At 42.6% G+C, this 24,596-nt stretch overlaps 1 protein-coding gene across 1 annotated transcript in view; it reads left to right on the top strand.

Annotated features, from left to right (window-relative positions):
• PTCH1 (patched 1) overlaps nt 1–24,596 on the top strand; it is a gene marked incomplete in the record, with an annotated part of 1,119,051 nt that overhangs the window by 770,491 nt on the left and 323,964 nt on the right. The window contains 2 exon segments of the mRNA XM_044059325.1: nt 9,858–10,278; nt 23,114–23,420. Coding sequence (XP_043915260.1) covers nt 9,858–10,278; nt 23,114–23,420 — 728 coding nt within the window.

Raw genomic sequence — 24,596 nt, 5'->3', positions numbered from 1 at the left:
GCCCTATGCAGCTCGACTAAAGAAGCTCCAACTCTACTCAATTGCTTACCGCCTACGCAGGGCGGACCTCTGCCTGACATTCAAGGCCATGTCTAACCCAGAACTGTTGGACATGCTCCACCTCAAGAAAGCCAGTTCCATTAGAACTACACGCTCCAGGGATTTAAACCTTAGCACAACAATAAACAGGACATGCTGGAGGGATAGATTCATACCCCAAAGGCTTCCCTCGCTCTGGAATAGAATCCCAGTCCATGTTAGACAGAGCCCCTCGCTGACCCTCTTCAAGAGAAATCTTGATGAGTGGATGGGTAATCGTAAATTTACTCCTGGGATCACTTTGGCCCTGCTGGACAGAGGCTCAGGAATCTAGTCTAAAAGGGAGGTGAAAGCCAACATTCTGGCTAGGCTTATAAATGCCCTAGGGCAGATAGCCTAGTACCTACCTATGAACCTATTTCTGCTAATTCAAGAAGATTACTGTCTGCAATACTCTAAAATGAAAACTGTGCTCCTTATTCTCCTTTGTGTTTCATAAGATGATTTTTCATATTAAACACTCTAATATCACTCTCATGTTTCAAAATCCTTGTTTTTAAATGCCTGGTGGTTTTTGCACATAAAAACTTGTGCAGGAATCGCATGTTGCCAGGTATATTACATTCTTAGTGGTACAGTTAGCATGAAGACATACACTTCTTGCCAATTCTTGCCAAGGGTTTTATGAATAAACACTTTCTCTGTAGAGATAAACTGACAACAGATGAAGTGACGAGATCAGGCATTTTATTTTTAATCTGGTCATGACTCTGCTGATATTCTATGCTATATGTAGACATATGTATGTGTGTGTGTGTGTGTGTGTGTGTGTGTGTATATGTGTGTGTATATATATATATATATATATATATATATATAAAATATGTGTGTGTGTGTCTTGGGTGGCTGCAGTGGTGCAGCGGTTAGTGTTGTTGCCTCACAGCAAGAGCTTCCTCCAGTTCGATTCTCTGCTGGGATGCCTTCTGTGTGGAGTCTGCATGTCCTCCCTACAGTCGCATGCATTTCCTCCAGGTGCTTCGGTTTCCTCCCCCATTTCAAAAACATGCATTAGGTGGATTGGACACTCTAAATTGGCCATAGGTGTGCGAGTACAACAGTGGTATAGATGAACTACCTCAGTACACACACACACACACACACACACATATATATATATATATATATATATATGTGTGTGTGTGTGTGTGTGTGTGTGTGTGTACTGAAAGCTCGAAATTCAGAAGCTCGAGCTCAGAATCTCGAGTTTTAGTAACTCGAACTTGTAAAGGGGAAACAACAAAAAAAAAAGGAAGTTTACTGACATGTATGCAGGGGGCCGAGTCCCCCTGCGCTCTCCCTGCTGAAATATACCAGCTCTGTGACCGCACTATAGTGGAGGAACGGAAATTCTCCCGTTGTGTGCTTCTGTATACAGCACGGAACGGGAGATTTCTCTCATCAACATTGTAGTGCGATGTCAGAGTTTATATATTTAAGTAGTGAGGGGTGTGGAGGGTGCAGGGGGGCTTGCCCCCCTGCAAAAACATTGTAAAGACATGTTTGCATGTCTTTCACATCCACTTATCTAAAATATATATATATATATATATATATATATATATATATATATATATGCATATATATGCATATATATATATATGCATATATATGCATATATATATATATGCATATATATGCATATATATATATATATATGCATATATATATATATATATATATATATATATATATATATATATATATATATATATGCATATATATATATATATATATATATATGCATATATATATGCATATATATATATATATATATATATATATATATATATATATATATATATATATGCATATATATATATATATATATATATATATATATATATATATGCATATATATATATATATACATATATATATATATATATATATATATATATATATATATGCATATATATATATATATATATGTATATATATATATATATATATATATATGCATATATATATATATATATATATATATATATATATATATATATATATATATATATATATATATATATATATATATATATATATATATATATATATATATATATATATATATATATATATATATATATATATATATATATATATATATATATATATATATATATATATATATATATATATATGCATATATATATATATATATATATATATATATATATATATATATATATATATATATATATATATATATATATATATATATATATATGCACACACACATACGGGTTCACTTCAATTCACTGAACTTTCAATTCACTGACTTTCATTTCACTGAAATTCATTTCACTGAAACTTCACTTCACTGACAACTATTATTACAAAGTAAATGGAATATGCCCCCTTCCCCACTGTAGTGCGACCTGGAGTTAGAATATATAGTTAGGGGGTGTGGGGGCAGAGCCCCACATCGGGGTGTGGGAGGCGCAGCCCCACTTCATTTCATATGATATTCTTACGTTTTGATATAATATTGCTTAGTTAAAGAAAAGTAAGTGGGGGGCTGTGCCCCCCACCCCGCGATGGGGGGGCCTGTGCCCCCCACACCCCCCTAACTATATATTCTAACTCCAGGGTCACACTACAGTGGGGAAGGGGGAATATTCCATTTTATTGCTAATAGTAGTTGTCAGTGAAATGAACTTTCAGTGAAATGAACTTTCAGTGAAATGAAGTTTCAGTGAAATGAATTTCAGTGAAATGGTGTCAGTGAAATGAAAGTCAGTGAATTGAAAGTTCAGTGAACTGAAGTGAACCCATACATACATATAATGTATATATATGTATATACATATCTGTGTGTGTGTATATATATATATATATATATATGTGTGTATATATATATATATATATATATGTAGATATGGTTTACTGTCAAAATGTCGACATGAAGACCAAAATCCCATTTGGAACATCGAAGAAAACAGCTAAAGTCACAATATACAGCAGTTCACAGTACCAAACCAGCTGAACGAATTCAGCAGATTCGACATTGTCTCCAAACAGTGCACATGTTGTCTGTATAGAAGCTCGGATAAATGAAACACCTACACCTCGCATTACATTTTTGCAGGGGGATGAGCCCCCCTGCCCCCCCCCCGGGGGGCTGCACCCCACACATCCCCTGCCAACTGTATATTCCAACTCCAAGATTGCAGTACAGTGAAGATAGGGGTGAATGTCCCAATCCGCACTGTACCGCGTTCTGTGTGCATTACTTTGAGGTCATATCAGTGAATACACAGTAGCATTCTTTGATGTGCTCTTTCATTCATATAATGCTCGGCAGCACGGGACTTAACACCTACCATTCGATTTTCCATCTGCAGAGTATGTCCGTTCATCATTTTGATAGTAAACCTAATTATATGTATGTGTACATACATACATATATAAATAAAATATTTGTGTGTGTGTGTGTGTATATAATATTTATGGAGAGAGATGTGTGTGTAAATGTATATGTACATATGTATATGTGTTATGTATAAATATATGTGTGTGTGTGTGTGTGTGTGTGTGTGTGTGTGTGTGTGTGTACACATTTATTTTTATTTATTTATTTTGCATTTGTTTACCGGGAAAGTCTTGACTGGGCATGGGTCCTTTTTCAGCAGAGGCCTGGGGAGAAAAGCTCCAGCAAAACTACAAAAATATCATTGTAGAAATTGGCAAACTTGCAATGACAATACATATGCAAACAGTAGTATTTACACAGTGAGGAGAAATACAGTTTACCTGGAGGTAGCATCAACTTTATATGTATAATGAAATTAAATTAGATTTTAGCTAGTTGCAGTTAACATGAGTTCAGGAAGAGTTATATGTTATCACACAATGAGCAGTATGTGGTTACCTATACAGAGGTTAGTATTAGTCAGGAGAGTTGCAGGTGCGTAGCCAAGCATTTTTCAAGTGAGTTGTTAGTAGCTTTCTAAATTGTGCTGTGGAGGAGCTGGAGATAATGGTGGATGGTAGTTTATTCCAGATTTTAGGGATGACATTTGAAAAGAGTGATTCACCAGCTGTGTTGTTGGCTTTTGTGGTATCCAGGAGAAGTTTACTACTGGATCGGAGGACCCTAGCAGTGGAATATGGCCGTAGATGGTTTTGGAATGCGGGAACTGTATCAGGTTGATGGATTTCATGGGTAAAGGTTAGTTGATTATAGTGCAAGAGTTTGGGAAGTTCGAGCGAATGTAGCTGTTTAAGTAATGTGCAGTGATGAGAGCTACGTGTGGCATCATTGTCAAATTTGGCGATTTTTATTGTAACAAAATTCCATCTTGTTTAGATCTGTTTTTCAAAGGTTGGTCAGAATTGGGGAGGCATATAGGAGTGCTGACATGAGAAGAGTGCAGGCGATGGTAGGTTTTGTGGTTCTAGTTAGAAACTGTTTTTTTGTGAAAAGTAGACCTAGTTTCTTATGAATTTTTTTTTACTGGATTGAGCAATGTAGATATCAAATCTAAAGTTATCAATTTCGACCCCTAGCAGTTTAGTATGGGTTATTGGTGTGATAACAGTTTTATTTGTGGGTTCGATGTTAAAAGATATGACAGATGAAGGAGATCTTGTAGGATGGAAGTTAAGGAGTTTAGTTTTATTGGGGTTGAGGATCAGCTGTGAATCGGACAGCCACGCTTCTACAGATAGAAAAGATTCCTGGGTAATGGCATTGAGGTGCTGTAGCAAGGGGGCTGCACATATTAGTGTGGAGTCATCTGCATATTGAATAACAGATGCATGAAGAGTGGCAGTGTGGAGATGGTTAGTGAATAGCGAGAAGAGCAGAGGTCTAAGGATGGACCCTTGTGGGATCCCTAAGGACACTGGGAGAAGAGAAGAGAATAAAGGTGGTGTTGCCACCATACAGCCTGCTAACATCCTGACGGATAGCTGTTCAATCACTTTGTTCCAAAGCTACAAAAGTTGGAGGAGAGCAATTTGAGTAGTTTATTGTTAGTAACCATATCAAAGGCCTTGGATAGGTCCATAAATATGGCCGATACATAATGTCCTTGGTTTCTGAAGTGAACTGAACTGATGAAGGGCAGAGGCCCGAAAGTGCTCATCTTTTATGTGTTTGGTGTTTTAAATAAACAGAAGGTGTTTGACTCCAGCAGTGTTCAGTCTTTTGTGACTTTTGGATTTTCGATTTCACTTCATCTGACTGAACTTAGGTGAGGCACTGAACATTGTTTGTGACTTTTTCAAGGGCATTAGGGCTGTGATGGTGCTTTGATATGGACGAAAACCATGTTGTGTGTGAGAAGGTGGCCCATGAGTTGAGTATGGATGACTTTCTCAAGGATTTTGGATAAGGGTGGCAGGATGGCGATTGCACTATAATTAGTAAATTCTTTGCAATTGCCCCCTTTGTGTAAAGAAATTATATGGGAGATCTTCCAAATGGTGGGTACTAAACCATCAAATCTATTTGAGTATGCAATTGCATCTGCTGCAATTTTGAGATAGTCAGCTGGGAGACAGTCAGCAGCTAGGGTGGTTGGTGTAAGTTTGTGGAGTAGTTTTTTAATAGTATCTACAGACACTGGTTATAACTTGAACTAGTTGGGGCACTTTTGTAAGGTGCTGTAGAACTGGGGGGGGGTGAAGGGGTGGATTCATTGGGAATGTTAAGGGAATTTGTAAGGGACTGGGGATAGTATCAGTAAAGTATTTATTAAATTGGGTTGCTGTACTGTCAGATGAGGTGGCTGAGGAGGGGTTGGGGGTACTTGATTTTCCTGGTGAGAGTATTTTATTGATTGTGGCCCAGAATTTTTGTGGATTATGATGCTTCTCTTGAATTTTATGGTAGTAGTTGATTTTATGTAGTTTTACAAGTTTTTGGCTTTGTTTTTGAGTTCTAAAAATGTTTGCCTTGTGGTTTGGTTTTTGTTTTTGTGAAATTGTTCACAGACTTTATCTCTTGCTTTGAGTAAGGATCTGCATTCTTTGCTTAGTCAGGGTGCAAAATTGTGTTTTACTTGAATCGTTCAGAAAGGTGCATGACAATTTAAAATGTCTATGAAGGTGCTATTGAAGGAGTAACAGCCGCCTCAAGGGGTAGTTGTCTGAGTGATTCCCAGTTGCAGCATTTTAGAGCAGAGATGAAGCTGTTTGGGTTAAAGGCTTTTTTTTTTATTTCTGGTAGTACGGTAGATTACTTGGTGTTTTTGTTGACGAGTTTGTAACAGAAAGGTAGGCTGATGGTCACTCAGACCATCAGGAAGACCACCTGTGTGAGAAAAAAGGGGGGGGGGGTCATTAACTAGAGTGCAATCAAGGATAGATTGGCATTTTGAAGATTTGTCAGTCCTTGTGGGGGATGTAATGAGTTAGGGAGAATCTGTGCAGGTTAATGTGAGCTGATGGATTCTCAGAGGAGCAATCTTGCCAGTCAGTGTTGAAATCACCCATCAGAACTGTCTCCTCAGAGTAAAATGTCCAGTGTAGAATGTGTTGTAGGGTGGGGATATTTCCTGGTGGGATATAACCACCAATGATGTTAATGTGTTTTCTTGGGTTGAGTTTTAGCTTTTCAAAGTCAGGGATGCTGGGTTCAAGACAGTGTAGTAAAAGATGGCCTTTGAATAAGATTGCTACACCCCCACCTCTTCTGGATTTTTGTCTTTACGGAGGATATTATAACCTGGTGTAATATTTCATTGCTGTTATTGTTGGGTTTTAGCCAGGTTTCTGTTAATATTAGTATGTATGGAGAGTAGAGGGATAGTAAGTCATGCAGTTCATGAACTTTTTTTTTTCCAATACTCCTAACGTTCATATTATGGAGAAGGGAGGATTTGTTTCTGATGTATAGTAGATTATAGCTAAACATGTCATGGCTGCTGCTATCAGGTAAGGGACTGGGACCAGGATTAGGATGGATATCTCCAGAGCGGTTTAATTGCTTCAGAAAGTAAAGTAGGAGTTTGGTGTACTTGTATTGTAGTTTGTTGTACTTTAGATAGGCTTGGGGATGTGTTTGCTGGGAGTTTAATTTTGTTAGCATGGAGATGAAGATGGTTGGAAGAGAAGAAAGTGGGTGCTATGGTATAGTAGAAAGATTTTTTCTAGGTGGGGAAATGTAGATGCTTGCCAAGGGTAGATACAGGTGGTTGGTAATTGTATGTGGTGAGAGAGTACTGGAGCAACAGCCGATGTGTAGTGGTAATGTGTAGGGCTGTTAGATGTAAGTGTAATCTGTGCAGTTGAATAGGTTCAATAGAATGTTTTGACATCATCATAGTAATTGAGGAGAAGGGCTGATATCTGATAAAGTATGTGTGAAGGATTTCCCAATCTTTAGAAAAAACTGCCCCTGCATTTTAAGCAGAGTGGCATTCTTATTCCCTACAAAACTAATCTTCATGATTGGATGGATAGCCCCATGAGCATCCTCGGCCTGACATGTTTTGCTCTTCTGAAATTATGGATACATTTTAAGGGTGGTATTCGGCAAGGCACATGTGGTTTTCAGATTTATTTGCCTTGTAGTTCAGATGATCCTATGATTTACAGAGAATAAAAAATAAGTGGAAGCAGTGTGCTATTGACAAGACGTTTAGTAAGAGTCCAGCCTTTTTACTGTTACTCTCTTCATATTCCTGATTTTCTTCTGATGGGGAAATCTAATCTGAGATAGCTTTCTGTTTACACAGGAATTATGGGCAAGCAGGGGAGCCTGAGCATCTGAATCCCAAGGAAAGATGGAAACAGGCAGCACAGATCTATTTTTATGCTGAGTACTTAGTTTGTGGGAACAGTAAGTGTTGAGGATGTGCACAGCATTAACAGTATTCAAGAAAGTGATACAAATGATCTGAAATGAGATCATCGGAAATCAGGGCAGAGAAGCTTAAAATTAAACAATCAAAGATCCACTGTCACCTACTGTCCCCTGGTCACTGAATCTGTTCTGAAGACGAATGTCGAGAACAAGTGACACTTTTTTTTTGTTTTTAGTCATTTTAATCCAACTAAATTACTAACTTAAGTAGTGTTTGTGGATCATGCTTTTCTGTGGTTTCCTTGCAGTTCTGATAACTTTAAAGTGATCCATTGACGTCAACTGTAGTTTAGAAGCCTTTGAAATAAGTGCAAGAAGTAAATGATGCAGTTATCAGGATAATGCAGTAGCAGTTCTAGTGACCGTGTGTTTTGCAGGAGTCAATGGCCGATTACATAGAATTCACATGTTCTTGTTGCATATTTGATGGCTGTAACTTTAGTCCTTGGAACTGCCTTTAATTATGTCTGATTTCAGGGAAATAAGATTACTCCAAAATGGCTGTATCTCTTGAGTGTTCTATCTGTATATTAGATAGAAGAGAAGTTCCTTCATATTTAGTTAATGGGTGATTAATGAGACCAATTATGTATTTTTTTTCTTGTATTAAAGAAGTGCTTTTTTAGCCATGACAGATTCATTGGAGTGGCAAGGGGTTAGACACATTGTCTTGTTTACCAGATTTTCTAGATATTCACTAAAATCTCAAGTTGGGGTCATGCTTTTGCAATCTTGGATAAATCAACATGAGTGTTGAATAAAAGCTGCATTTTCAAATATGTCTGTGTCCAGCACTAAGTACCACTTCTATGTATATTAGACACACACTGAGAATCTTCATTCTGTCCCAACAGACCTTTTTGACTGTTCATCATGAAGCCTCCCTAACAGAGATGTTGCTCAGCTGAGGGTATGGATGGGTCAGATTTTTTGGATTGCTAGACAAAGCAGCCATGAAGTATCTGTGATACTGGAAAGTTGGCATATGGACAAATCTTGGCACTGCACGGAATATTATAATCAGACTTGAGATCAGAACAAACCATTGTAAATTGCACTACTTAGAGAAAGAAGCCTGTAGTTGTATTTAGTGGTTCCTCACTTAGAAATCTGCCTGATGGAGAGGAATCCAGGCTGAATGTTTGTTATGATAGACAAGAATGTTTTTTCACTGCCAATCTATACGTGTAAAGCAGCTGGAGAGTTGTATATAGTACTCTGTAGGGATAAACAATGTTCTTGCCAGGTAGAACGGATAGTGCAATGTTTTATTGCTACCCTATTTTCAAAGGTTTTTCTTTTCAGGTGATGTCTGACACATTCCTCCATTATGTGTCACTGTTTTTGGGATGCTGTAAAGTACACTAAACATGTCTTAGAAAATAGATGGTGCCAATAAATGAGCAGCATAAAACAACTGATACAGTCTAGGAAAATTCAATTCTGTGCTCAGCATCAAGGAGTCAGACTGCTTAACCAAGAAAATGTACCCCTTCTTCTAATGAAAAGAACTAAAACTGTGAGAATGACTGTTGCTTTTAAAAATGGTACAGATTTACTTTTGGGACCAGTTATTTTTATGTCATGCCCCTTCATTATATTTTGTTTTACTGTATGTCAGAGCTGATGCTTATGTAGATTGAAAGGAGTGATGACTGATAGGAGTTAGAGCAAGGGTTTTGTTGGGAGACTTTCCATTTTTAACTAGTTTTCAACATCTCTCGCTTACAGAGGAGATCTTAAGTAAAGATTCTGTCATTAACAGCGTTTCTGCATTGTATATTTATTTCCTGCTTTATGTAGGAAACGGTACTCAACTGAATTTATCTTATCTTTTCTTCTGTTAAGTTCTGTGCTTTCATTCAGAGCGTCTAATGAAAGATGTACAAGCAATGTTTCAGAGAGAAGTGTCAGTTTTGAAATTTGTCTTTTTTTTTTTTTCTCCCAGCCCTTGTGCCAACAGGGTGATTCAGATTGAGCCTCAGGCTTATACAGATTGTAACCATGACAACAGTCACTGTAGACTTCCTCTATCCTATAGCAGCCGCAGCTTTGCACATGAGACTCAAATAACCATGCAGTCTACAGTACAGTTACGAACTGAGTATGATCCACGTACGAGGGCCTACTACACAACTGCTGAACCTCGCTCTGAGATATCTGTGCAGCCCGTCACCACCACCACCACCACGACTGCACATGAGAATTTCACCTGTCCGAACCCAGAAAGTGCAAGTTCTACCAGAGACCTTCTGTCACAGTTTACAGATGGCAGCATTCATTGCATTGAGCCTCCATGCACTAAATGGACGTTTTCTTCCTTTGCTGAAAAGCACTACGCACCATTTATACTGAAGCCAACAGCAAAAGTATGTTTGCAGTTTTTTGCAATAACTCTACAGTATTAATATTTTATTTACTTGTTAATCTGATTAGTCCTGCTGCATGATGTCATGATCATTTAAGTGTGCACATATTACTCTCTAATATATGTTGCTTATACTGTAGCCAGCAAACTGTTAAAACAGCTGCTGCATTTTATGGTTGTTGTGTCTAACTGAGTTTTGGTGATCCTGTATCCATTTCTACTGACAGGGAGTTAGCATCATTTGTTATTGTCCCATTGGTATCTTCTTCCCCTTCTGTTTTGGAAATGCTAACCAGCTAGCTGTAGTCATCATTTATTTCTGTCTCAGCAGCTCTGTGGATCACCCAGTCTAAGGGTTTGTTTCAGCAAGGGATTATAAATATGTATGTGGTGCAGATTGCATCATTTCTGTAGCCCTGGAGCTGTTTCTTACTAAGTAGTTATCACATAGTGATGTAGTTTTTGAGAATTTGATTCCGACAAGTTGTCTTGAAAGCTGTTTTCATCTTTTCTGCTAAACAGCATCTTAATGCCTGCCAGAGTGATTAGTGTTGTTCATAAGATGTTCGTGTTTCACTGTTGCAGTCATTGCACTTGGGTTATCCTGCTGGCAGGCTACCCGCAGTCGGCCTGAATTCCAAAGTCCTGGTCCAGCGTCAGTTGCGATCACCTCTTCCCTGACGTCAGTGCGCCAGGGTGCAGCCGACACCATTTTCTTCTGTCTTTCTTGCCACGCGGTGCCCGAAGCAAAAGCAGTTTGCAAGTGCCGGTCGGCCGACTCCTGAGGTTTTCTAATGTGAATTTCAGATCCGAAGTCTTCATTAAAGCTAAGTATCCCATAGGGGAAACTTTTTTCTTGCTCCAGACCGATGTCAGAAAAAGTTAACAATTTTATTTCTTGTGGGAAGCAAATACCTCATAAGGATTTTCACTCTTACTGTATTCCTTGCCTAGGCCTTGACCACGACGTTGCTTGTCGGTTTTGTGCTAGATTTAACCAACGCACTATTAAGCGTTGGTACGATTTTGCCTTTCATTACTTTGGCCACAGATTCAATTATACAATGCCAGCGGAACAGCTGACAATTGGAGTTTGTAAAAAAACGCAAGGATAAAGACAAGGACAGGCATCCGAGGTCCAAAACAGACGATGAGGCTTCCTCTAAGCTAGTCGCTGGTTCTCAGTGAGGCACTTTCGCAGCCCCTGACACCCGCTACGTCAGAGCCACAGGCCGCTTCTGACTTCCATGTGGAGCCGACTGGGCCACTGGAAACTCAAGGTGTATTGGTCCTCGGAAACTATTCCCTCAGATGGGTCTGGAGCCGCTGTGCAGGCATCGGCTTCTAAGGGTGTTTAAAGACCTACGCAGTTGTATGTAAAGCCATCTTCAGCTTCAAAGCCAAAGACTAAAGCAGCTCTAAAGACAAAGAAACAAGTACAGCATTCCCCAGGACAGACTTCATGCCTAAAAAACAGATGCTCAAAATGGCCAAAGACCTTATTACTTTTATCAGGTGTTCCCATCCCCCTTCTGATAAGAGGCCTAGGCAAGAGACAGAATATGAATCTTCAGATCAGGTTTCCATTTCCTCTGATTCCTCCTCTGAACAGGAATACTCTCTTCCTCCCTGTGAGGATTCTGATGCTGAAGAATCTATTCCTTCGGCTTCTCCTCTTGAAGATAACTCCTTTGGGAAAACCCTGCATACCATGAGGGAGCACTTTCATTGGGAGAGCCAGGATTATTCAGAATCTAAGAAAAGGCTCGGAGATTTTCTTTTACTTCCTCAGCACAGGCCCCTTGCTATTCCCCCTGTTCTGGATATTGTAGATGATGTTTTTTCAGAGTCCGGCCTGTCTCCAGACTCTTTGCCCCCTGCACCTGTGTTCCCAGATTCCCATAAATTTCTATACAAAAACCCTGCTGCTGACCCAGAAACTATATCTCAGGGTCCTAAGGGAGTCAAGGCTTCCACTGCTAAAAACCCTTTTCCCTCTGATAGAGATTCAAGGGCACTGGACAGATGGGGGGAAAAAGTTTACACTTCTGCTACTTTGGCTGTAAGGGCTTTAAATTGTCAATTTCATATGCTTAAATATCAGCAATACTTAATGTCATTATTAAGACAGAAAATGTTGCCTAACTCTGAATGTCCATGAAACAAGGAAATGCAGGATTTATTGCATGCAGTTGAACAAGTGGGAAAACATAATTTGCAATGTGGTTTTGATTCTTTGGAGGCCTCTTGTAGGGCCACTGTAACGGGTTCTATGATTAGGAGGCATGCTTGGTTAAAGGAACAGAATCTGCCTGATCATGTTAAAGCAAAATTATTAGATGCTCCATTACAGCATGATACTTTGGTGTTAAGGCAGAAGAGGTGTTGAAGAAAATGGAGGATAAAGCGAAATCTGTGCAGACAGTTAAGGATTTCTTACAGGTACAGTCACCCAGATTTAGCAGGAACTGGCCTTCAAAAAATTGGTCCTTTCCAGTGTCAGGCCACAAAGAGGCAGATACAGACACCCTAGAGGCAGATCCCAGCCCCAAGGCTCGTACAGGCCTAAACGATGGGTGCTTCTACCTCCAAAAGCAGAGAAGACAAATCTCAACCTTATAGGAAACAGTCCCAATGACTTTCCTCTACCAGTACCAAGCACTTATCTTTTGGAGGCCCCCTTAAGGGGGAAAACTAGCACTTTTTTCACAAAACTGGCACATGATCACCCAGGACAAATGGGTCTTGAATATAGTGTCTCAGGGTTACAGGTTCCACTTTCACACCTTGCCAAAGGCAAAGGGCATGCCAGACCTGCCACACATTCAGTGGGCAGAGGCACAAAAGCAAGTTTCATCCCTCATGGACATGAGGGCCATTCAGCGAGTACCACTACAGGAGCAGGGACAAGGATTTTACTCCCGACTTTTCTTGGTACCCAGAAAGGACAAAGCCTGGAGACCAATAAACCTGTCTATTCTAAACACTTTTCTGGACATTCCAGAATTCAAAATGTTGACTCTGCAGTAGCTTCTGCCCATGCTGGGCAAGAAGGCTTGGCTTGTGACCTTGGACCTAAAAGAGGCATACCTGCATGAACCAGTCAGACAAGCTTGCAGAAGATACCTCAGATTCATAGCTGGCTCAATGCACTACCAATTCTCTGCACTGCCCTTTGGCTTATCTACTGCGTCCAGGGTCTTCACAAAATGCCTGTAACCAGTAATTGCTTTTTGCAGACAAAGAGGAATTCAAATATATCCCTACTTGGACGGCTGCCTTATTCAAGCAGAGAACGAGGACATTCTACTAAATCATCTGGCGTTTGTAAAAAGATTGCTAATTTGCCTAGGGTACACAGTAAACGAAAAGAAATCAAAACTAGTACCCTGTCAAGAGATAATATTCCTGGATGCAAGCTTAAATACAACTGCCCAGATGGCCTATCTCACGCCAGACAAAGGCAACTGACTTCTTACTTCGAAATGTTGGTAACAAAAACCCAGTTATCTGCAAGAAAAATTCTGCAGGCTTTGGGCTTCATGGCATCCTGCATTCTGTTAATTCCATATGAAAGACTGCATATGAGGAAACTTCAATGGTATCTAAAAAGTGTTTGGACTCAACATTGCCACAGCCTGGAAAAACTAATTACCCTCATTCCCTGCCTGCAATAGGAGTTTTGATGGTGGTCACAGGCCTGTCACCACAACTAGGGACAGCCTTTCACTTTACCCACTGCCAGGCAGACAATAACAACAGATGCATCAGATTATGCCTGGGGGGCCCACATGGCAGGAAAATGTATTCAGGGCACATGGCCCACAAGCCAAATGCATCTTCATATCAATCTAAAAGAAATGCTGGCTGTCCAGAATGCCCTGACAGCTTTCAAGGACCTGCTTCATCCAGGACAACTGCTGATAAAGACGAACAATACTACAGTCATGTGGTACATAAACAAGCAGGGAGGCACGCATTCCTACCCCCTCTGCAGACCAGCCATGATTTTGTGGAACACAGCATTGACTTATCAAGTATACCTGCAAGCACAATTCCTGCCAGGAAAGACAAATACGCTGGCAGACGACCTAAGCAGAAACCTCATGGATCCTCATGAGTGGAAACTAGATCCACAAATCTTCAGCATAATAACAAAGAAATGGGGATGCCCAGACATAGATCTATTTGCCTCCTCTCACAACTGCCAGCTACAGAGATTTTGTACAAGGACTTATCACAAGCTAGCATGGAAAGTGGATGCTCTATCATTCAGCTGGAAAAACCTTACAGTATATGCCTTTCCTCCACTACCTCTCCTCCCCAAGGTACTCCTAAAGGTCAGACAAGAGAAGCCAAAAATGATCCTGATTGCCCCAGACTGGCCACGCCAGCACTGGTACCCAATCCTAAAGAGCTTGTCTCAGGGCCCAGCCTGGACATTACCTCAAATTCCTCATTTACTGACCCAACAAAGCAATCCGATACTACACAGCCAACTCAGAACCCTAAGTCTGGCGGCATGGCAGATAATATAACCATTCAGGACACATCTCTCTCCAAAGCAGTTATGGATGTTATTTTGGAGGCCAGGAGGCCCAGCAGTAGAAAATCAGATGCAGAAAAGTGGAAGAGATTCTGTGCTTGGAACCAGGCACAAGGAATTGACATGCGTGTACCAAATATTCCTCAGATTTTACAATACCTCACTGAGATGCTGGACAAAGGCCTATCCTTTTCATCGATTAAGATCCATGCCTTTGCCATTTCAGCTCATTACAATACGGATCAACCTATTTTTTCACATCCACTACTAAGGCAGTACCTCACAGGGGCCAAAAAACATAAGACCCCAAAGAAGAGCACCAATACCTGCATGGGACCTCAACTTTGTCTTGGAAAAGCTCACACTGCCTCCTTTTGAGCGAGCCAATACAGCTAAGATAAAATTCTTGTCATGGAAAACAGCTCTGCTCCTAGCAATAACTTCAACAAGAAGAGATCAGAGTTACAGGCATTAATGGCTGTGGAACTTTTTATCATTTTCCATCCGGACAGGGTTTCTCTAAGGACAAACCCAACATTTATGCCTAAGGTAGTATCCAGTGTGGCTCTTAATCAAACCATTGATTTGCCTACATTTTATCCAAATCCCCATAATAAAGGGGAGAGACTTGTGCATTATTTGGACATACACAGACAGCTACACTTCTACTTGGACAAAACTAAAGCTTTCAGAAAGACTGAGCAACTTTTAGTTGCATATGCTGCAGGATCACAAGGAAAGGCTATCTCAAAGCAGACTATTTAAAAATGGATAGGACACTGCATTCGTTTCTGCTATTCACAACATGGCAAATCAGTGCCTAAGGGCATTAGGCCACATTCAACCAGGGCAGCAGCCACCTCAGCAGCCTTCCTCAGAGGAGTACCAACCAAGGATATTTTGGAGGCTGCAACTTGGACTTCAGTGCACACTTTTACAAAGCACTACCACTTACCTCTTTACTCTAAATCCAGAGCAGGCTTTGCCACTGCAGTTCTGCAGGGCCTCATAGCTACTCCTAATTCTATTTAGACCCAGCCGCCCAACCTCAGCTTTGGGATTCAACCCAGGTGTAATGACTGCAACAGTGAAACACGATGAACATAATACAGTTGTGTAGCTACCATAAATGTAGATGTTCGAGTGTATTCACTGTTGCAGTCCAGGTTACCCACCCACCATCCCCCTTTCTTTGCTGGGATTTATCTGTACTTCTCTATTCTATACAACCTATGTGGTGTATTTGCTTGTAGATGAAGGTAATGTTTATTTTACTGCTTGCTTTTTATAAGCAATGTTTTTAGCATACCCTTTTGGGGGCACCTGACATCTGGGGCAAGAAAAACTGAAGAAAATGGTGTCGGCTGCATCTTGGATACCCCTGGTGCACTGACGTCAGGGAAGAGGCCACAGCAACCGACGCTGGACCAAGACTGTGGAATTCAGGCTGACTGCGTGTAGCCTGCCAGCAGGATAACCCAAGTGTAATGACTGCAACAGTGAATACACTCAAACATCTACATTTATGGTAGGTACACAACTGTACTTTTTTGTTGCAACTGTCTGCATATTAACAAATGACTTGTGTTTGGAGTCTGTAACAGAAGAGTAGTATTTATTCATCTGAAGTTGTTAATTTTCTTCCTATTCATCACTGATGGGTTCGGTCCTGAGCCCTCAGAACCAAGTCGGCCTTATACCAAGCTTGCTTGCACCAAAAACTCTCGAGCTAAGCTGCTACCCACAACGCCCTTTGCTCAGTTACCGCACAGCCATATAGCAGCGTTTCACCGAGCTCTACAGCTAAGTGCTTATGTCAGATATATTTACAAGTTTTGTAAACGTTTTTTCTAGTTTTATAATCTGTTCTTGATATCTATATTGCTTCAGCTCTATCCACAGGTATTTCTCTCTTACTATTGTTAGTATTTTCTTGGTATTTCTAACTTTCTACCTTTGCGGTATCTTGTTACCATTGTTGGTATTTTCTTTCTCTCCATTTCTTCTCTTTCCTCACTCTTTCCCTTTTGTGTGTGTATTCTGGGATGTCTGAAAAGAAGGGAACTACAGGGTTTAAACACTGCTCTTCTTGCAGTGGTAAACTACCAAATAGTGACCTCCATGAAGAGTGTGTGTACTGTTTGGGGGTTCCGCATTTGTTGACGACCCCCCCCCCCCGTGTGATATTTGTGCTAGTTTCAGTCAGTGGATGTGAATGAACGTCGTAACAAACTGATTTTAAAGGGCCTACTTGCTTCGCCTTTTTCAGAGGCTATTTCTGTGACAGAAGTCTCATCCCCTCCTTCTTTGGACAAGAAACGTCCTTGCTCGGACCCCTCTTCACCGGCCGGTACAGAGGTAAAAGTCACAAGCACAAGGCCATAAGTCTTCATCTGTACACCATTCTGCCTCCTCGGTGCCGACTGCTACATCGGCTCTGAGCTCAGCTCCAGCGAAGTTTACCGAGGTTGCCTCATTGGTGCCTACCCTGGCACCGACGACTATGGCACCATCTACTGCCTCGGTACCGAGCAGCTTATCTGTTTCTCTTTGAGCACCGACATCGCCAATTTCTGCTCCGATATCTGTTCCAACAGCTACCTCGGAACTGTTTGTCATCTACCCCTATTGTAACTTCGGCTCTGAGCCTGTTCACGGCTCCAACCATACCGTTGTTACCAGTTTCAAAATTGGAATCGGTGCCGTTCTGTGACATACCACGGACCCGATACCCCTCTACTGTGGACCCATTTGCCAGACAAGCCTGCAGCCGCTTTTTGGACCAGCCTAATTCCCTCTCAGGGGCATCAGTGAGATCCACCAGGAGCCTTTCCAAATTGGATGTGGTGTGCCTTTTTGACCAGCTGCTGACCGCCAGGGGAATTTCAAATCTGCCTAGACCATATCCCACTCCAGGTTTTGGGTCTATTTCCCCAGCAGCCCCTACTTACTCTCCTCCCTTGGATCCCTCGGTTCCAAGGCTCATTTATCCAACTTTTACTAGAGGACTCCCTTCCTCGGCGCCAACATTGACTCTGTCTGAGGCCCCGAGACTCCTTTGGGTGTCTGTTCCGTCAGAACCCACCCTTCCTTAATCTCATGCTTGGGGGGTGGAACCTCCAGTTCCGGTCTCGGTTCCGATGGTTTTGTCGATCCCGACTTCGGATCTGAGGGTGACTAACGCTCCGAGTCTGCTTGAGGCTCCGTCCCTGGGGGCGGACCATCTGGAGCGGGGTGTGACCCCGGTTCTGATGGTCTTGTTAGGTTTTGGGCTCCCACTCCTCTTCAGGTGGGCCCGCTTTCTAGGTGATGGAGAGGGTGCGTGCTGCTAGCAATCCTCATCCATTGGTTATTTCCCCAGTTCCTTCTGAGCCACAGCTGTCAAAGGCCACCCCCCATGACTCCGAGAGCACAAGGACCAGGAAACCCCTGTCCAGGGCATTTCCCTTTCCGAGTCTTATTCGGATGCTCCCACCGAAGAACCCCCTCGGAAACGGGTGTGTAAGAGAAAACACATGTACTCTGCCCAGAGGAGTCCCTCATGGAAGATACGGACTATGATGATGGGGAAGGGTCCCCACAGTCACCCTTGACTATGTCTCCTTCGGAGACGTCATGAAAATCTTCAAACAGAGGGGTGACTGGAAGTCCTCCAACCCTTCCTCGGTGGAATCCGTATTCCTGCAGGCCTTTCACTCTCGGCCCTCTACTTGGGTGACCCCCCCCCCCCGCCGATGAGTTGGTTAAATTCATCGTGCAATGGACTTGAAAGAACCCTGACTCCATTGAGGCCATCCCCAGGAGATCAGACAAAGTACTCTTCCCCTCCAGAGGATCAACCCGATTGGTCCAGAGGTTTGCCAGTGGATGCTATGGTGGTGTCAGCAGCCACGAAAAAGGACCTTGCAGAAGAGAATCCTGCTGTTCACCCACCCAGCAGAGAGTTCCGGGCAGTGGACAGGTTAGAGAAGGGAGTTTTTGTGTCAGCGACCTTTGCAGTTAGGTCTCTGAACTTTCTGGAACATTTTACAAGGCTCCAGAGAGATCTTATCTCTGAACTCTCCAGAACTCTCGCGGGCCAAGTATCGGATGGAGCACGAGATAAAGTTGTTTCCCAGCTTGCCACCCTAGAGTCAATATCTAAGTCATCCATGAGGTTGCTGTCACACGCAACCGAAGGAGCAGCTAGAGCTGCAGGTGCAGGCGTAGTCATGAGACACCACGCCTGGATGTACATTTGCGACCTCACAGGCTCCTTCAAGTCTTCCTTTCTAAATGCCCCTGTCGAGCCATCTGCTCTGTTCGGTGCTAAGGTCAAGGATACATTAGCGAGGTGCGAGCAAGATGGGAAGACCTTGTCTGCTGATGGCCTATGCTTTCCCAGACCTCAGCATTCCTTCTCCAGGAATCAGAGGAGCAGAAAGATGTGACACAAGAAGTCTCAAGATCCTTTCTGAGACACACGTGCTGAGGACCCCTCCAGAGGCAGAGGGGGTTCTAATAATGGAAGACTGCCCTTTCAGGGCAGAGGGGGTCCCCGGAACCAGGGCTCCAGAGATTCCTTCTCGGGTAGACCATAACAGCGCTCCTGAGACTCTGCCCGATTGCTTTCCTCTGGAAGCAGACGGGGCGCATTTTTCTCTGCACCAAGCTGCCTGGCTCTCCATTACGAACGATCAGTGGGTGCAGAGAATCATTACTAGAGGTTACCATATCCCCCTAATAACTTATCCAAGACCTCCGAAATCCATTCCCAATGTTCCACCCAGTCAAAGGGAGAAGGCAGCTTCCGAAATACGAAAGCCATGTCAAAAACAAGCCGTCCAACAGGTTCCCCCCAGATCAGTGCAGATCAGGGTTCTACTCAAAATTCTTTTTGGTGCCAAATAAAACAGGGGACTGGAGGCCCATTCTGGATCTCGGCCAACTAAACAAATTGGTAGTTGAGACCAAGTTCCGCATGGTCACGATTCAATCCATCCTCCCCTTTCTGCGGGAGGGTGTGTGGATGTTTTCATTGGATCTCTGGGATGCTTATTACCATATCAAGATGGGCAAGTGCTCCAGGAGTCTCCTTTGCTTCCGGTTGGGAGCCAATCACTATCAATTCAGAGCCCTTCCTTTTTGTCTCTCAACGGCCCCCAGAGTGTTCATGAAATGTCTTGCAGTGGTAACAGCTCATCTTCAGGGATTCCAGGTGTTTCCATACCTAGACGATTGGCTCCTCTCCACCCCCACGAAGTGTCTTCTGGTCAGGGCCCTCCACTACGCATTGGCTCTAGGGGAATCATTAGGCATCACCATACATTGGGAAAAAATCAAACCTTCAACCATCACAACACCTGGAATTCATTGGAGCAATATTCAGGGCCCTCCGCTACGCATGGGCTCTAGGGGAATCATTAGGCATCACCATACATTGGGAAAAATCAAACCTTCAGCCATCACAACACCTGGAATTCATTGGAGCAATATTCAACATCCCGTCAAGCTTGATCTCATTTCCTCTCCACAGGCTTCAGAGGCTAAGGGCACAAGTTCAGGTGATACTCTGTCGAAGCAAGGTGTCTGCAAGGGAAATCCTCCAAGCCTTGGGATCTATGACTGCAGCCATCCCCATAGTTCCCTTAGCCAAACTACACATGAGATTACTACAATGGCTCCTTCAGGCCCAATGGATACCCACTCTTCACCCCCTGAGCTCACAGATTCTCATCACCAACATTTGCAGTTGAGATCTCCTCTGGTGGATGAGTACAGACGAAAATCTTTGGTGTCACCCTTTCCAGGTTCCACAGCCCAGTGCCACAGTGACCACGGATGCTTCCCTGATGGGGTGGGGGGGCCACTTCCAGGGAAAGTCAGTCCAAGGCACGTGGTCCGATGTAGAGCGGTGCTATTGGCGTTGCAAGCTTTTCATCCTCTCCTTCCATCCGGAATGATTACTGTCCAGTTGGACAACATGATCGTAGTCTGGTACATAAACAGGGTGGGACCAAATCTTATCCCCTGTGTCACGAAGCCATGAGAATCTGGCAGTGGGAAATAGGTTCCAACCACTTTATGATCGCAGTGCATATCCTGGGGAGTTCCAACGTGATTGTGGACAGACTGAGCAGATGCATTCTTCACCCTCACGAGTGGTCTCTCAACCCGAAGTGTGGCGGTGTAAATTTTCAGGTGTTGGGGCCAACCATGCTGCGACCTTTTCACCTCCCCTTCATACATAAAATACAGCAGCTACTTTGCCCTCATTCCCCCTCTCGGGGAGTCACTGAGAGACTCTCTAATCCACGATTGGCCCACGGGTCTCCTTTATGCTTACCCTCCGATTCCTCTGATTCCCCTTGTTCTATGGAAGGCTATTTGGTTGAGACGCAAAGTGATCCTCATTGCCCCATTCTGGCCTCATCAAGTGTGGTTTCCCTTCCTTCGACCTCATCTGTTACAACCTCCTTGGATCCTAGACACTCGTCAGGACCTCATATCTCACCCACAAGGGCTGACTCCCCTGAATCTGTACACTCTCAAGCTGACAGTTTGGTTTCTCCACTTCTGTTAGTTGCCAGGCAGGAAGCCCTCTCTTCACACATCCGGGATATTATCTTGGCCTCTCATAAACCATCCACCAGACAACTTTACAGGGATAAATGGAAAAGATTCTCTATTTGGTCACGTAATCAGAAGCTAGACCCATTCTCAGCCCCCGTAGCCACTATTCATTATCTGGCTGAACTGTTCGACAAAGGGGCCTCAGCTTCCACCATTCGAGTCCATCTAGCAGCCGTTTCCAACTTCCATAACGGGTCTGAAGGAGTGCCACTTATCTCCTCTCGCCTTTGCAAGACCTTCCTCAAGGGTATTTTTCACTGCAGGCCTCCCATTAGACAGCCGGTGGAGGCATGGAATCTGTCCTGGGTTCTACAGGCTCTCTGTCTGCCCCCATGTGAGCCGGCTGCGACATGTGAGCTAAGACTCTTGTCATGGAAATCCTTATTCCTGGTGGCTATAACTTCAGCCAGAAGAATTTCTGAATTACAAGCATTATGTATCAAGAGCCCTTATCTGATCTTTCATAAGGACAGAGTATCACTTCATACTAACCCATCCTTTCTTCCCAAAGTGGTTTCTGATTTCTGAATTACAAGCATTATGTATCAAGAGCCCTTATCTGATCTTTCATAAGGACAGAGTATCACTTCATACTAACCCATCCTTTCTTCCCAAAGTGGTTTCTGATTTTTCGATTAACCAGTCCATTGAGCTCCCTGTGTTTTTCCCAAATTACTCTAACAGGGGAGAATACTGCCTACATTCCTTGGATGTTCGTAAGACAATTACGTTTTTATCTGGACAGAACTAAATCCTTTCGCAAGTCGAACCAGCTTTTCATTTCCTTTGCGTGCCCTAGAATGGGAGGTGCAGTATCGAAAGTTACTTTGTCTAAATGGCTCGGGGATTGCATTGCCTTCAGATATTCACTTATGGAGGGATAGAAGCCTGGCCAAATCAAAGCTCACTCAACTAGGGCTATTGCAGCATCTGTTGCCTTCCACTCTAGGGCTTCCATGGATGACATTTGTGCAGCTGCCATTTGGGCTAAGCCCCACACCTTTATCAAGCATTACAAATTAGATCTGATCTCCAGGGGAAGAGTGGCCTTTGGTTCTCAGGAATGTTCTTCCATAAGGGCCACCCAGGTTCTCCAAGTAGCTGGGGACCCGGTCCCATCAGTGATGAATAGGAAGAAGATTAACAACTTCAGATAAAGAAGTTGTGTATTACCATAACATTCCATCTGAGTTGTTGATCTTCTTCCAGACATCACACCCTCCCACCGACCCCCTCCTAAGGTTCCTGGCGGATCTTCTGGGTCTTTGTGGTGTATTAGGGTTTCTGCACAGAGATGGCCTCTGACTTATTCTTCTTCTATGTATTGCATGCAAACTCTATTTGAGGTAACTGAGCAAGGGGCATTGTGGGTAGCAGCTTAGCTCGAGAGTTTTTGGTGCATGCAAGCTTGGTATAAGGCCGACTCTGTTCTGAGGGCTCAGAACCGAACCCATCAGTGATGACTGGAATAAGATCAACAACTCAGATGGAATGTTATGGTAAGACATAACTTCTTTTCTCCTGTTGTTGGGCATTTGTGATCCAGATTTGATTTGCATAGGCGCTATTGAGAGATAATTGGGAGTCATATGATTATATAGATAGTTATACTGTTTACTCAGGAAGCATGATTTGTACATTAGTTATCAGTTTCTTTTGCACTATGTCTTCTGTGCAGGTTGTGGTAGTCATCCTTTTCCTAGCCTTGCTAGGAGTTAGTCTTTATGGAACTACTCGGGTACGAGATGGACTGGACCTCACAGATATTGTGCCACGGGATACAAAGGAATATGACTTTCTTGCTGCACAGTTACAGTACTTTTCTTTTTACAACATGTACATCGTTACCCAGCGAATGGATTATGCTAATGCCCAGCGTTTACTTTACAATTTCCATGAAAGCTTCAGTAGCGTGAAGTACATTCTCCGGGAGAATGAACAACTTCCCAAAATGTGGCTACATTACTTTCGAGACTGGCTTCAAGGTACTTTGAAACTGTTCTATTTTACTAATAAAATGTGGTAGCTTGACTAGAGGTGTTTTGATGTTTTTGTAGGCTTATCTGGTAGCCATCATTAAGAAAAGCAAAGTTGTAAGAAAATTAATCACAAACATATATGGACTCCCTATAAATGCAGTTTGATCAAACTTTAGTTGAATTTGTAAGTATTTCATTGTAAGTAGCACATTTGTCTTGTGTAACATGTACGTCTGCTGAAAATTTCGGTATGCTAAGAAGTGAAGACATTTGCTCTGTTAAACGCAATCGTATTGGCTTTTTGCATTACTACTAGTAATCTTTTGGAAGTATAACTGTAGGTGTGGATTTGAAGAATATTTTTACATTTGAAGTAGATATTAGAAAGTTAAATACCACTGACTTTTTTTTTGGTCTGTACTCAGTACTTGAGGGCCTTGAAGGCAAGATATGTGCATTTATTTAAATTTGTTGAATAAGGTTGAGTACTAATCCTAGAGGACCTTTCTCAGGTGCAGTCTGGGTGTGAAGAATACAGTAAAATGACAGTAAAATTTACAGTGCATTTCTGTATGTAAAGTAGATAAATCCTTATTTACAAACAAATAAGGTTTGATTCCTGTTTTGGGATCGTCCCTCCCACTCAGGGCATCTGCTGTGGATAGTTCAGCTCAGGGCTTGGTGTTGGGGTGGACTGGAGTGGCCACAGGGTCAGGTGCATCTTCAGGTCTTTGGACCATACATTCGCTGACTCCAATAGGTCGGGGTCAGCCTCCAGCTTCAACATAGCGTAGTACCAGTCTATGAACCTATCTATACAAGCCTAGCCATAACAATTCCCTGGCTATTTCTTCCCAGAATACTTACTTCCCTGGTCCCCTGTCTAGCAGGGCGGTTGATGTGATCCCCGGGGTGAATTTTCCTATCTTCTATCCAATCGTCAAGGTTCCTTTTGAAGAGGGCCAAAGAGGGGCTCAGTTTCGCATGTATGGGCAATCTATTCCAAAGTATGGGGAGTCTCTGGGTCAGGAATTGTGAAAGGAACTTCTCACATCAGGAGTAGGAGTGTTCAGGTTTAGTTGGTGTCTCCCTACATCAACATCTGCACCTGTGGACACTATTCAGACTGCTCACTCCAGGTAGCCTCCACTCTGCCCTTCCTTTAGGGCTCCTGGCCCCTGT

This window comes from Protopterus annectens, chromosome 17.part0, assembly GCF_019279795.1.
Source record: "Protopterus annectens isolate FY-2018-M chromosome 17.part0, PAN1.0, whole genome shotgun sequence".
Classification (NCBI taxonomy): Eukaryota; Metazoa; Chordata; order Ceratodontiformes; family Protopteridae; genus Protopterus; species Protopterus annectens.
The sequence above is the reverse complement of the archived record's forward strand: the minus strand, read 5'-3'. Positions and strand labels throughout refer to the sequence as shown.